The sequence below is a fragment of the Triturus cristatus genome, chromosome 10 (genome assembly GCF_964204655.1).
Source record: "Triturus cristatus chromosome 10, aTriCri1.1, whole genome shotgun sequence".
Classification (NCBI taxonomy): Eukaryota; Metazoa; Chordata; class Amphibia; order Caudata; family Salamandridae; genus Triturus; species Triturus cristatus.
In genome coordinates, this window is record NC_140593.1 from 1,185,503,239 (window position 1) to 1,185,514,851 (window position 11,613).

The window sequence follows — 11,613 nt, forward strand, 5'->3', positions numbered from 1 at the left end:
TCCCAAAGCTATAGCCTTCTTAAATATCTATTCGTACACAACCATCAGAGGGGTTTAATGAAGTGTCCCAAGGTTTGCGCTTGCGGTACTGCAGATATCCTTACAAAAAGAGAGCCTTTTACTGCGTGTTCCTGCCCTCGAATAGCCTGCTTCCCACCCCACCTTATTCGAGTTCACCACAAACAACTAAGAAATAGATCCATTACCATTGCGGCTGCAAAACTAAGACACTGGTCCGAGAGAACATGGGGGGATATCAACAAGGGGCCGCGGTAATCAACGCAAATCACGCTTAGCGCGATTTGCATTATCACCGTATGTCAGCGGTTCACATCGCCGTGTTAGCGGCGTATTAACAACGATTTGCTAACAGGCGATGTTAAACCTTCGATATACGGCGATTTAAAGCAATATCGCCTGAAAACCAGCGAATTCAGCATTGCGCAGAGTAAAATGTTGATAATAGGCAGAAGTGGATGTAAACTTACAATCCACCTCCCATTATGCACATGGCTAAGTCTGAAAATTTCCAGACGTTAGTTTTCGGCGATGCCAGCGGTTAGCGCAGCTTTTTTCATCGTTGCGTGTTGTCTGTGCCAGCTTGTTGATACCGCGATGTGTGGTTAGCGATCAATTTCCCTGTTCTTTCCTGAAGACACGCCTACTTTGCATCTCATTAGCGATGCAGAGCGAGGCGTTACTAAAAAGGCAGCAAACATGCACTAATGCATATTTGCGCTGCCTTGTTAACAGCCCTTGATAATATGCCCCGTGCTGACTCCTATCAAGGTCAGGCTTCGCCGACAGCGCAGGAGTGGAAAGAGATCCAAAGCCAAGTGTAGGAAGCAGAGAGAGAAGAAAGACTAGAACAGATTGAGCTTAGAGACAGAAGACAGCGGTAAAGATTATGAGTGAGAGCAAAGAGAGACTAGAATAGCAATTCTTTAGGAGCGAGAAAGGTGCAACGCGTGCCTAGAGACAATATTGGTAATGCATGTGCTATATGTAATACATCAACAAGCATTTTCAATGCAATAGGACTCGCATTTACGCAAGACCTATTGCATTGCAAACAGAGTGCGGGCGGTCGAGGGGCAGGGGGACGAGGAGGCACAAACAATGGGAGTGCAGGAGGGTGAGAGAAGGAACGAACTACGGGGGGAGAATCCACGGGAAGAAAATAGTGCTCATGCAACACTCAAAATAAAAAGGCCAGTAGCCATTGAAGGATACAAATGATGACATGGCCGTCATAAGGAGGGACTGACAAGTCTATACACCAATCAGAAAGCAGTATTTAGAAAGGACAAAGACTCAAGCCAATGAAAAAGATGGGCGGGGGAGTGGGTGTGGCTTCTCTCCCGTACTCTAATACCACAGATCAAACCCAGAGCAGCGCTTGCGCGTTGGCTCAGGGTTCGACCTAAAAAAACAGCGTGTGAAACAGGCACCCTGAGAAATGGCTGCTCAACATGTTTTCACCAATTACTTCATAAGAAAATTAATATATCTTATGGCAAATTGATTTAGAAGTCGGCATAAAAACTAGAAGTGACCGAAATGAAGAAAATATAGTAAGCAATATTGAGCAACAACAATAGCAAAATGTTTATAGCTAGTCTAATATCAGGATTTCTTTAAACTCAACCGTTTTGGTGCCAAGAGAAAAGTTTTATAAAGTGCACAGTATTGAAACATAGCTACATAACGTGTTCATTTCAATTTGGATACAGGGAGAGTCTTTTTGCATTTCAATTTCATTCTAGGGTTGTGTGAGTTTTACATCATAAATAAGTGGTGATATTTTTCTGGTTGCAGCTGCCATTAATCCATGTGTTTGAGATTTGAAAGGCACTGTCAGATAGACCAGGTTAAGGCAGATACAGAGTTTCCATCAAAGCCACCATGAAGTGAAGTCTGAGTGTAAGCCTAATGTATTCAATGTGACAGAAGAAAGTATGTGTGGGAATATGTATGGGATCCTCCACAAAACATTTCACAGCCAATTGCATCTAAGTAGAATAAACGTAAGTACATAGAGTATCCTCCGCCGCTCCCCCCAGTGCCTTGAAGTCCTTACGGGTGAGTAGTTGCGCTTTACAAGCCACCTGGTTGATTGAGTGATCCTCTTGCTACCACTTATGGCAGAGAATGTCTCTACCAAGAGCTTTTCCCAGTGCTCCTTTTACTTGCTTGTTTCTCAGACTGTAAATGAAAGGGTTCAACATTGGGATGACGACAGTGTACATCACTGACACCACTTTGTCTTTGTTGAGTGAGTAACTGGAGGTGGGCCGGATGTAGCTGAAAAGAGTGGTCCCATAGTACAAGGTGACAACAACGAGGTGGGCGGAGCAGGTGGAAAATGCATGGTGCCGCCCTTCAAGCGATCGGATCTTCAAGATGGCGGAGATGATGCGGAAGTAGGAGACCACAATGGAAACAATGCAAATTAGGACCAAGAGGAGGACTTCGGCGAAGAGCAAAAGTTCGTTGGCTGAGGTGTCTGAGCAGGAAAGTTTCAGCATTGGAGGGATGTCACAGAAGAAGCTTTGGATTTGGTTGGACCTGCAGAACGACAGCACAGCAACCATCGTAGTGTGCAGAAAGGAGTTCAGAAGACCAACCAACCAGGAACTAACTACTAAGAGAAGGCAGACTTTCTTACGCATCAATACTAGGTAGTGCAAGGGGTTACATATTGCTATGTACCTGTCATAGGCCATCACCCCTAGGAGGAAGCTCTCAATTGCCAGAAAAGTAGTAAAGAAATACAACTGTGTGATGCAATTGAGGTAGGAAATGCTTCTCCTTTGGGAGAGGATGTGGATGAGGTGGCTTGGAACTGTCACCGATGTGAGGCAGATGTCCACCAGCGACAGGTTGCCAATGAAGAAATACATTGGGGTGTGGAGCTGGTCATAGGCCAAGATAACTGTGATGATGGTGCTGTTCCCTAGCAACCCAACTGTGTACAGCAGGAGGAAGATGGTGAACAGGGCAGACTGTAGTTCTGGTAGGTCAGAGAGTCCCAAGAGGGTGAATTCTGTTACCCTGGTCTGGTTCATGTCATCCATGTCTATTCCAAACACCTGTACGAGAAACAGAAGATTCAGCCTGGAAATACACTATAAAAACTTACACATGGACAATGCTTAACATTTCTGTGCCTTTTCCTTTAACAGAAGTACTAGGCTGCACGCGAGACTGGTCCTTCTGCTGCAAAGTATGGGCACATTTCTTTTTATACAAAGGAGGTAGAAGTGCTAAAGTCACTTCTCTGGGTACAGTTGGAAGGCAGGGACCAAAGCTGTCCACACCTCCCATGCAACAATAGTCCAGCTTTATAGGTTCTGGGTTGACCATAAAAGCAGCGAGAGGCAGCAGGTGCAGAGGTTATGAGTTTGTTTCCAGAGATAATAGCAGCTGGTAGGGAATTGCAATACAATGTCATAAAAGTCCACCAGTCAACCCTCTATGGTTCTATTCAACCCTATTTTCTTTGCCATATCTGAGTTGCAACCGTGGATTACCGGGATCGAATACTGTTGGCTGAGTTGAAACACGGATATGTCGATTTATGAAAGAATTTGGAGATCATAAAATAGATAAATAAATAAAATAAAATTCAAATGCAAGCTAACCATCAATAGTCTTGTGAATGCAGTCTTATTATACAAGCAGCAATCGCTTAGACTGAGATCAGTTTAGTACACTGTTTTTTTACTGAAAGAGATATTTGTGAATTGTATTTGTTTAAAATCTCCATGACTCGCTTGAAATTATAAGCAATTCATGTGTTGCATCTGGCTTCACAATCTGTACTGTCTATTTTTGCCTGGTACGAAATTCTTTCAGAGATGGAGAATATTGGAAAATGTGTTTTCAGTTGCGTATTACACACCGGTTGTAGAGTCGTGGGCCCGGGGCCCACATGCTAATAATGATGGACACCGACACAGCATGGTGGGGTACGTGTGCCCGGCCCCTTTTCTTTGCAGGGTCACGTTACTGGTGACGCCTGTGATGGGTGGGTGTTCAGAGTGGGTACAACAGGAAGCTGAACACTAGAACGTATCTAGCAGGACTCTACAACCGGTGTCGTTTTCATGCAATACGGAAGTGTGTGGCTCACCCCATGTCTCTGACGGATGCCTGCAAGGTGTGCCTCAGTGGCGTGACTGCACATCACCTGGAGTTAATGGCAAGTGTCTGCACTTTACTCATGCCTGTGATCGGTGCATGTTTGAAATGAGGAAAGACAGTTTTTTTTAGCGGTCTGAACACCGTCTAAATCATGTGCATCTAACAGTGCTCTGCTGTCTCGTTGCACTATATTGACACTGTACAGCAGACATCATGGAAGCACTCCAGACACGTCACACTTCATACAGACTTCAACCCTCAGTACCTGCCATCCTTGTATCGCACTGCACTTTACAGACATGCTATTTGATCACACAGCACTTACCACCCGGAGCCACAGCCTTTAAAGACAGCTAACGTGATAAAACCAGTCCTCCTCAGACTTCACAGCACTTTACAGGCAGGAAAGGCATCAGGAAGCATCCTCAATCCATTGACCATAAGGCGCTTTAGAGCCAGGTCACTAGTGTACTGCCCCTTATATCATCATACCTCACCGCATTTCCAAGTCAGGGTAACACCAGCCCTTGCATTGGGCAGGAACCCTATGGAACGCAGTTAGTGACTCTTTTCAGAACACGGTTCCCCCCATTCTACAGTAGCATCTAGCATGTGATTATCGTGTTTTTGTGCAAGTGCTTAGTGCTGCAGAACACAACATAGGCAATCACAAGAAAAGTGAGAATAGAGTAGAATGGAGGCAAAAAGTGCTCTGAGGGATGAGTCCCTTCTTTCTGTGGCTCCAATCCACTCCTTTCCACTCAGTATTTTGGGAGCTTTGCAGACATGAACGTGAGGCAGTGTCAAGTACCCAGAGCCTATCTTTAGAACAGTAAGACTTGTCTGTTAGACCTGACAGCCTTAGGGTGGCCTTCCATCCAATGTTTGCCTCCTCCTCCACTTTTCTGGCCTTGGTTTTGCTGGCTTTAGGACTCTGTGCACTTTTACCACTGCTAACCAGTGCTAAAGTGCATGTGTTCTCTCCTCTAAACATGGTAATATTGGCTTATACCCAATTAGCATATTTAATTTACTTATAAATCCCTAGTAAAGTGCACGACATGTGCCCAGGGCCTAAACAAAAAATGCTACTAGTGGGCCTGCAGCACTTGTTTTTGCCACCCACTTTAGTAGCCCTCTAACTATGTCTCAAGCCTGCCATTGTAGAGCCTGTGTGTGCAGTTTACCCTGCCATGTCGACCTGGCAAAAAAAAACTTTTGCCAGGTCCAAACCTTCACTTTTTGTACATATACGTCACGCCTAAGGTAGGCTCTGGACAACCCAGATGGTAGGGTGCAAAATATATAAAAGGCAGGACATGTAATTTTAGGTTTTACATGTCCTGGTAGTAAAAACACTTACATTCGTTTTTCACTATTTTAAAGGCCTATCTCTTCCACTTAATTGCATTGGGATTACATTATTCAACTTTATAAGTGTAATTCCCAATTGTGAAGAGATAGACTCTTTGCGTTTGGTGTCTCTGGAATCTTAAAATACAAACTTAAGGTGAAATCTGATTTTAAATTCTGAAAATTCCACTTTTAGAAAGTTGGCATGCTCTTACTTTAGCCATTTGTTGCCTTCTTCCTGCCTCTGATACACATCTGGGAGTTTGACAGCTGGGCTTTGTGTATTGCCCCTAGACATTCACACAACAAGAGCTTCTGTGTCACTTGATGGGCCATCCTGGCAGGATGGGACAGAGGACTGGACAAAGCCTCAGTTACACCTGAACAGGCTGTGTCCTGTCCCCACACAAAAGGCTGCATATAACCCCTGTAGTGAGTCTGGAGTCAGGGCAGAAAGGGAGGACCTCTGTGCACTTCAAAGCCATCTCTTTGTAGTCTCACCCACTTCAAATGCACAACTGGGTGTGAGTACTGGATCCCTGACACCACCAATTCATTACACTTCTGGACTTGTAAAGAATTTGCTGTGCTGCTACTCTTCTGGACTGCTGGTTTGCTGGACTCCTGTCTTGCTGTGCTGCCCTGCCACCCGCTGTTCTCCTGTCTGGGTGAGAAGGAATGGACCTGCCTCACTTGATCCCAGAGTCACTCCAAGACCCAGCTGGCTGGCCTCCTGATCTGAGGTTTCAGGGACATAAAAGACTTCCAACCTACTTTGCTTCTGCACTTGGACTCTTTCCTCTGTGAGTCTGCTCTTCCAAGTGGTGTCACCCCAGTCTTGGACCCTTGCAAGTGAGGCACAAGACATAAGGTGCTTGCTTCAGCAAAACCCACGTGTGCTCTGTGGAACCGGAGCATTGGCCCCATTGCGTTGATCAGAATCGGTGCTTCACCCCCATTGCGTGGATCAATCAATCAATCAATCAATCATAGGCATTTATAGAGCGCTCTACTTACCCGGAGGGTCTCAAGGCGCTGGGGGGGGGGGGGGGGGGTGCTGCCACTACCCGAACAGCCAGGTCTTGAGCTTCTTCCTGAAGGCGAGGTGGTCTTGGGTCAGGCGCAGGTCGGGAGGGAGGGAGTTCCAGGTCTTGGCGGCCTCGTAGGAGAAGGACCTTCCTCCTGTTGTCGTTTTTCGGATGCGGGGGACGGCGGCGAGGGTGTGACTGGCTGATCGGAGGTGTCGTTTGGGAGCGTAGAAGTTGATGCGGTTGTTGAGGTAGCTCGGGCCTTGGTCGTGAAGAGCTTTGTGTGCGTGGGTGAGGAGACGGAAGGTGATTCTCTTGTTGACCGGGAGCCAGTGCAGGTCTCTTAGGTGTCCGGAGATGTGGCTGTGTCGTGGGATGTCGAGGATGAGTCTGGCTGAGGCGTTCTGGATCCGTTGGAGTCTCTTCTGGAGCTTGGCGGTGGTTCCGGCGTAGAGGGCGTTGCCGTAGTCCAGTCGGCTGGTGACGAGTGCCTGGGTGACAGTCTTCCTGGTCTCGGTGGGGATCCACCGGAAGATCTTCCGTAGCATGCGCAGGGTGTTGAAGCATGACGAGGAGACGGCGTTGACTTGCTTGGTCATGGAGAGGGAGGAGTCCAGGATGAAGCCCAGGTTGCGTGCGTGGTCTGTCGGTTTGGGTGCGGTGCCCAGGGCGGGGGGCCACCAGGAGTCATCCCAGGCGGAGGGCGAGGATCCCAGGATGAGGACTTCCGTCTTGTCCGAGTTCAGCTTCAGGCGGCTGGTCGACATCCACTCGGCTACCTCTTTCATTCCTTCGTGAAGGTTGGCTCTGGCGGCGGCGGGGTCGTTGGTCAGGGAGAGGATCAGCTGGGTATCGTCGGCGTAGGAGATGATGTTGAGGTTGTGTTGGCGTGCGATGGCCGCGAGGGGGCTCATGTAGACGTTGAAGAGGGTTGGGCTCAGCGAGGATCCTTGAGGGACGCCGCAGATGACTTTGGTGGCCTCTGACTTGTACGGTGGTAGACGGACTCTCTGTGTTCTTCCGTCGAGGAAGGAGATGATCCATTCCAGTGCCTTCTCCTGGATTCCGACGTTGCTGAGGCGCTGCACTAGGGTGCGGTGGCAGACGGAGTCGAAGGCCGCGGAGAGGTCTAGTAGGATGAGGGCCGCTGTTTCTCCGTTGTCCATCAGGGTTCGGATGTCATCGGTGGCAGCGATGAGGGCGGTCTCGGTGCTGTGGTTGGCTCGGAAGCCAGACTGTGAGGGGTCGAGGGATCCGTTCGTCTCGAGGAAGGCGGCCAGTTGCTTGTTGACGGTCTTCTCGATGACTTTGGCAGGGAACGGGAGCAGCGAGATGGGGCGGTAATTCTTGAGTTCGGTGGGGTCCGCTGTTGGTTTCTTGAGTAGAGCGCTGAGTTCGGCATGCTTCCAGCTCTCAGGGAAGGTGGCGGTGGTGAAGGAGGTTTTGATGATGTCCCGCAGGTGGGGTGCGATGACGGCGTCGGCTTTGTTGAAGACGTGGTGAGGGCAGGAACAAGAACTGGCGCTTCGCCTCTACTCCGTGGATCGGCCCTGACGCATCCCCTTTGGAACCACTACTGCACAAGGTATCTGCATCTCTGTTGACAGCATCCTCAACGGCGACTACGAATCTCTGCTTCACAGCTCTTCGCTCATCAGAGCCAAAGCATTGTCGGTGCTGCGGAGATAAGGACCGACGCTTCCCCCCTGTTGCGTGGATCATCACCATCACATCATTTTGGCTGCACCCGCATCTTCGGGGCGTCAATGCAGCCAGGATCAAGTTGTTTTGTTCATTGGGTCCCTGTATCCGGCCCACACTCCATTGCAGTCAGTCTGACCTTTTGCCCCAGTCCGGCATGACCAGATATCCCAAGTAAGCACGTATTACTTCTAAGAGCTATTTTCCAGTTTATTCTTTCAAAAATCATATCTTAAGTTCTACTTATTGCATTTTTGTAATTTTGTTCTTGTTATATTTATTAAAAGAAGTCCTATTTTTTAACTTGGTGTTGAATTTTTTGTATGGGGTTTTCACTGTTTTACTGTTTGAAGTTTTGCACAAATACTTTACACATTGCCTTTAATTTGGGGTTTGTCTGCTTCTTCTCCTGACTAGAATTGTGGTTTCTGCCTGATTTGGGCTCATACCCTAGTCAGACAACAGCCCAATTTCTAACACTGTGTAATAACTGGCGCTGTAAAGGACACTTCACAATACAGAAAAAGAGGTAAAGGACCAGGGAACATCATGTGCTTAAAGGGATGGTTCTCTTAAACCAGGCTCCAATTAAGTATCTGGAGTTTTGATTAAAAATGGGAGTAACTTTCCCTTTTCATGCAGTGAATTTTCACATATAATATTTGGAGAGTTGTAATGCTGCCTCATGTTTGATCACGTGGCAAAATGGGGAACATTTGCAAACAGGGAACTGCACATATCTGTTTTATAAGCAAAGCTCCTTTGGCGTCCGTTAAAGGTATAGCAGCCCATCTGAGAACCACTGATACTGCTACATTAACAGTACCCTGCTGGGAAGGTTTGATAAGGTTCAGTGTTACAGATGTGTGCTTGTACTGACTCATTGAAAGCAGGGCAGTCTTACAGATGTGTGCTTGTACTGACTCATTGAAAGCATGGCAGTCTTACAGGTGTGTGCTTTTACTGCCAAGAAAACCGCCTTCAAGGACCGGCTGGATAACAACGCACACAACTGCAAGGAACTCTTCAACATCGTGAAAGAGCTCTCCAACCCCAACGCCGGAAACAACGACATCACCCCTTCGCAAGATCTCTGCAACTCCCTCGCCTCCTACTTCCACAACAAGATCGCGGACATACACAACAGCTTCAGCACCCAACCGACGCACGCCACGACCACAGCAACGCCGCCCACCGCCGCCCTCCGAGCCTGGACTCCGATCAGCACCGAAGACACCGTCCGCATGATGAACTCCGTCCACTCCGGATCTCCGACCGACCCCTGCCCTCACCACGTCTTCAACAAGGCCGACGCTGTCATCGCACCCCACCTGCGGGACATCATCAACACCTCCTTCGACACCGCCACCTTCCCCGAGAGCTGGAAGCACGCAGAACTCAGCGCTCTCCTCAAGAAACCTACAGCAGACCCCACCGAACTCAAGAATTACCGCCCAATCTCGCTCCTCCCGTTTCCAGCCAAAGTCATCGAGAAGACCGTCAACAATCAGCTGGCCGCCTTCCTCGAGACGAACGGATCCCTCGACCCCTCGCAGTCCGGCTTCCGAGCCAACCACAGCACCGAGACCGCCCTCATCGCCGCCACCGACGACATCCGAGCCCTGATGGACAATGGAGAAACAGCGGCCCTCATCCTCCTAGACCTCTCCGCGGCCTTCGACACTGTCTGCCACCGCACCCTAGTGCAACGCCTCAGCAACGTCGGAATCCAGGAGAAGGCACTGGAATGGATCATCTCCTTCCTCGACGGAAGAACACAGAGAGTCCGCCTACCACCGTACAAGTCAGAAGCCACCAAAGTCATCTGCGGCGTCCCTCAAGGATCCTCGCTGAGCCCTACCCTCTTCAACGTCTACATGAGCCCCCTCGCGGCCATCGCACGCCAACACAACCTCAACATAATCTCCTACGCCGACGACACCCAGCTGATCCTCTCCCTGACCAACGACCCCGCCGCCGCCAGAACCAACCTGCACGAAGGGATGAAGGAGGTAGCCGAGTGGATGACGACCAGCCGCCTGAAACTGAACTCAGACAAGACGGAGGTCCTCATCCTGGGCTCCACGCCCACCGCCTGGGACGACTCCTGGTGGCCCCCCACCCTGGGCACCGCATCCAAACCGACTAACCACGCACGCAACCTGGGCTTCATCCTGGACTCCTCCCTCTCCATGACCAAGCAAGTCAACGCCGTCTCCACGGGTGCTTCAACACCCTACGCATGCTACGGAAGATCTTCCGGTGGATCCCCACGGAGACCAGGAAGACCGTCACCCAGGCCCTCGTCACCAGCCGACTGGACTACGGCAACGCCCTCTACGCCGGAACCACCGCCAAGCTCCAGAAGAGACTTCAGCGGATCCAGAACGCCTCAGCCAGACTCATCCTCGACATCCCACGTAACAGCCACATCTCCGGACACCTGAGAGACCTGCACTGGCTCCCCGTCAACAAAAGAATCACCTTCCGTCTCCTCACCCACGCACACAAAGCCCTACACGATCAAGGCCCGAGCTACCTCAACAACCGAATCAACTTCTACGCTCCCAAACGCCACCTCCGTTCAGCCAGTCACGCCCTCGCCGCCGTCCCACGCATCCGTAGAGCGACAACAGGAGGAAGGTCCTTCTCCTACCTGGCCGCCAAGACCTGGAACTCCCTCCCGACCGACCTGCGCCTGACCCAAGACCACCTCTCCTTCAGGAAGAAGCTCAAGACCTGGCTGTTCGAGCGGTAACGGCACCCCCCCCCCCCCCCAAGCGCCTTGAGACCCTACGGGTAAGTAGTGCGCTCTATAAATGTCTTTGATTGATTGATTGACAATAAAAGCATGGCAGTCTTACAGATGTTTGCTTGTACTGACTCACTGAAAGCATGGCAGTCTTACAGATGTGTGCCTGTACTGACTCACTGAAAACATGGCAGTCTTACAGGTGTGTGCTTTTACTGCCACAATAAAAGCATGGCAGTCTTACAGGTGTGTGCTTTTATTGCCACAATAAAAGCATGGCAGTCTTACAGGTGTGTGCTTTTACTGCCACAATAAAAGCATGGCAGTCTTACAGGTGTGTGCTTTTATTGCCACAATAAAAGCATGGCAGTCTTACAGGTGTGTGCTTTTATTGCCACAATAAAAGCATGGCAGTCTTACAGGTGTGTGCTTGTACTGACTCGTTGAAAGCATGGCAGTCTTACAGATGTGTGCTTGTACTGACTCATTGAAAGCATGCCAGTCTTACAGGTGTGTGATTTTACTGCCACAATAAAAGCATGGCAGTCTTACAGATGTGTGCTTGTACTGACTCATTGAAAGCATGGCAGTCTTACAGATGTGTGCTTGTACTGACTCATTGAAAGCATGGCA

At 49.3% G+C, this 11,613-nt stretch overlaps 1 protein-coding gene across 1 annotated transcript; it reads right to left on the reverse strand.

The window, feature by feature from the left end:
- Nucleotides 1-2,132: 2,132 nt before the first annotated feature.
- LOC146796983 (olfactory receptor 5AP2-like) lies at nt 2,133-3,077 on the reverse strand. Its single transcript, XM_085631486.1, has one exon. The coding sequence runs from the start codon at nt 3,075-3,077 to the stop codon at nt 2,133-2,135; it is 945 nt and encodes a 314-aa protein (XP_085487612.1).
- Between the last annotated feature and the right edge of the window lie 8,536 nt (nt 3,078-11,613).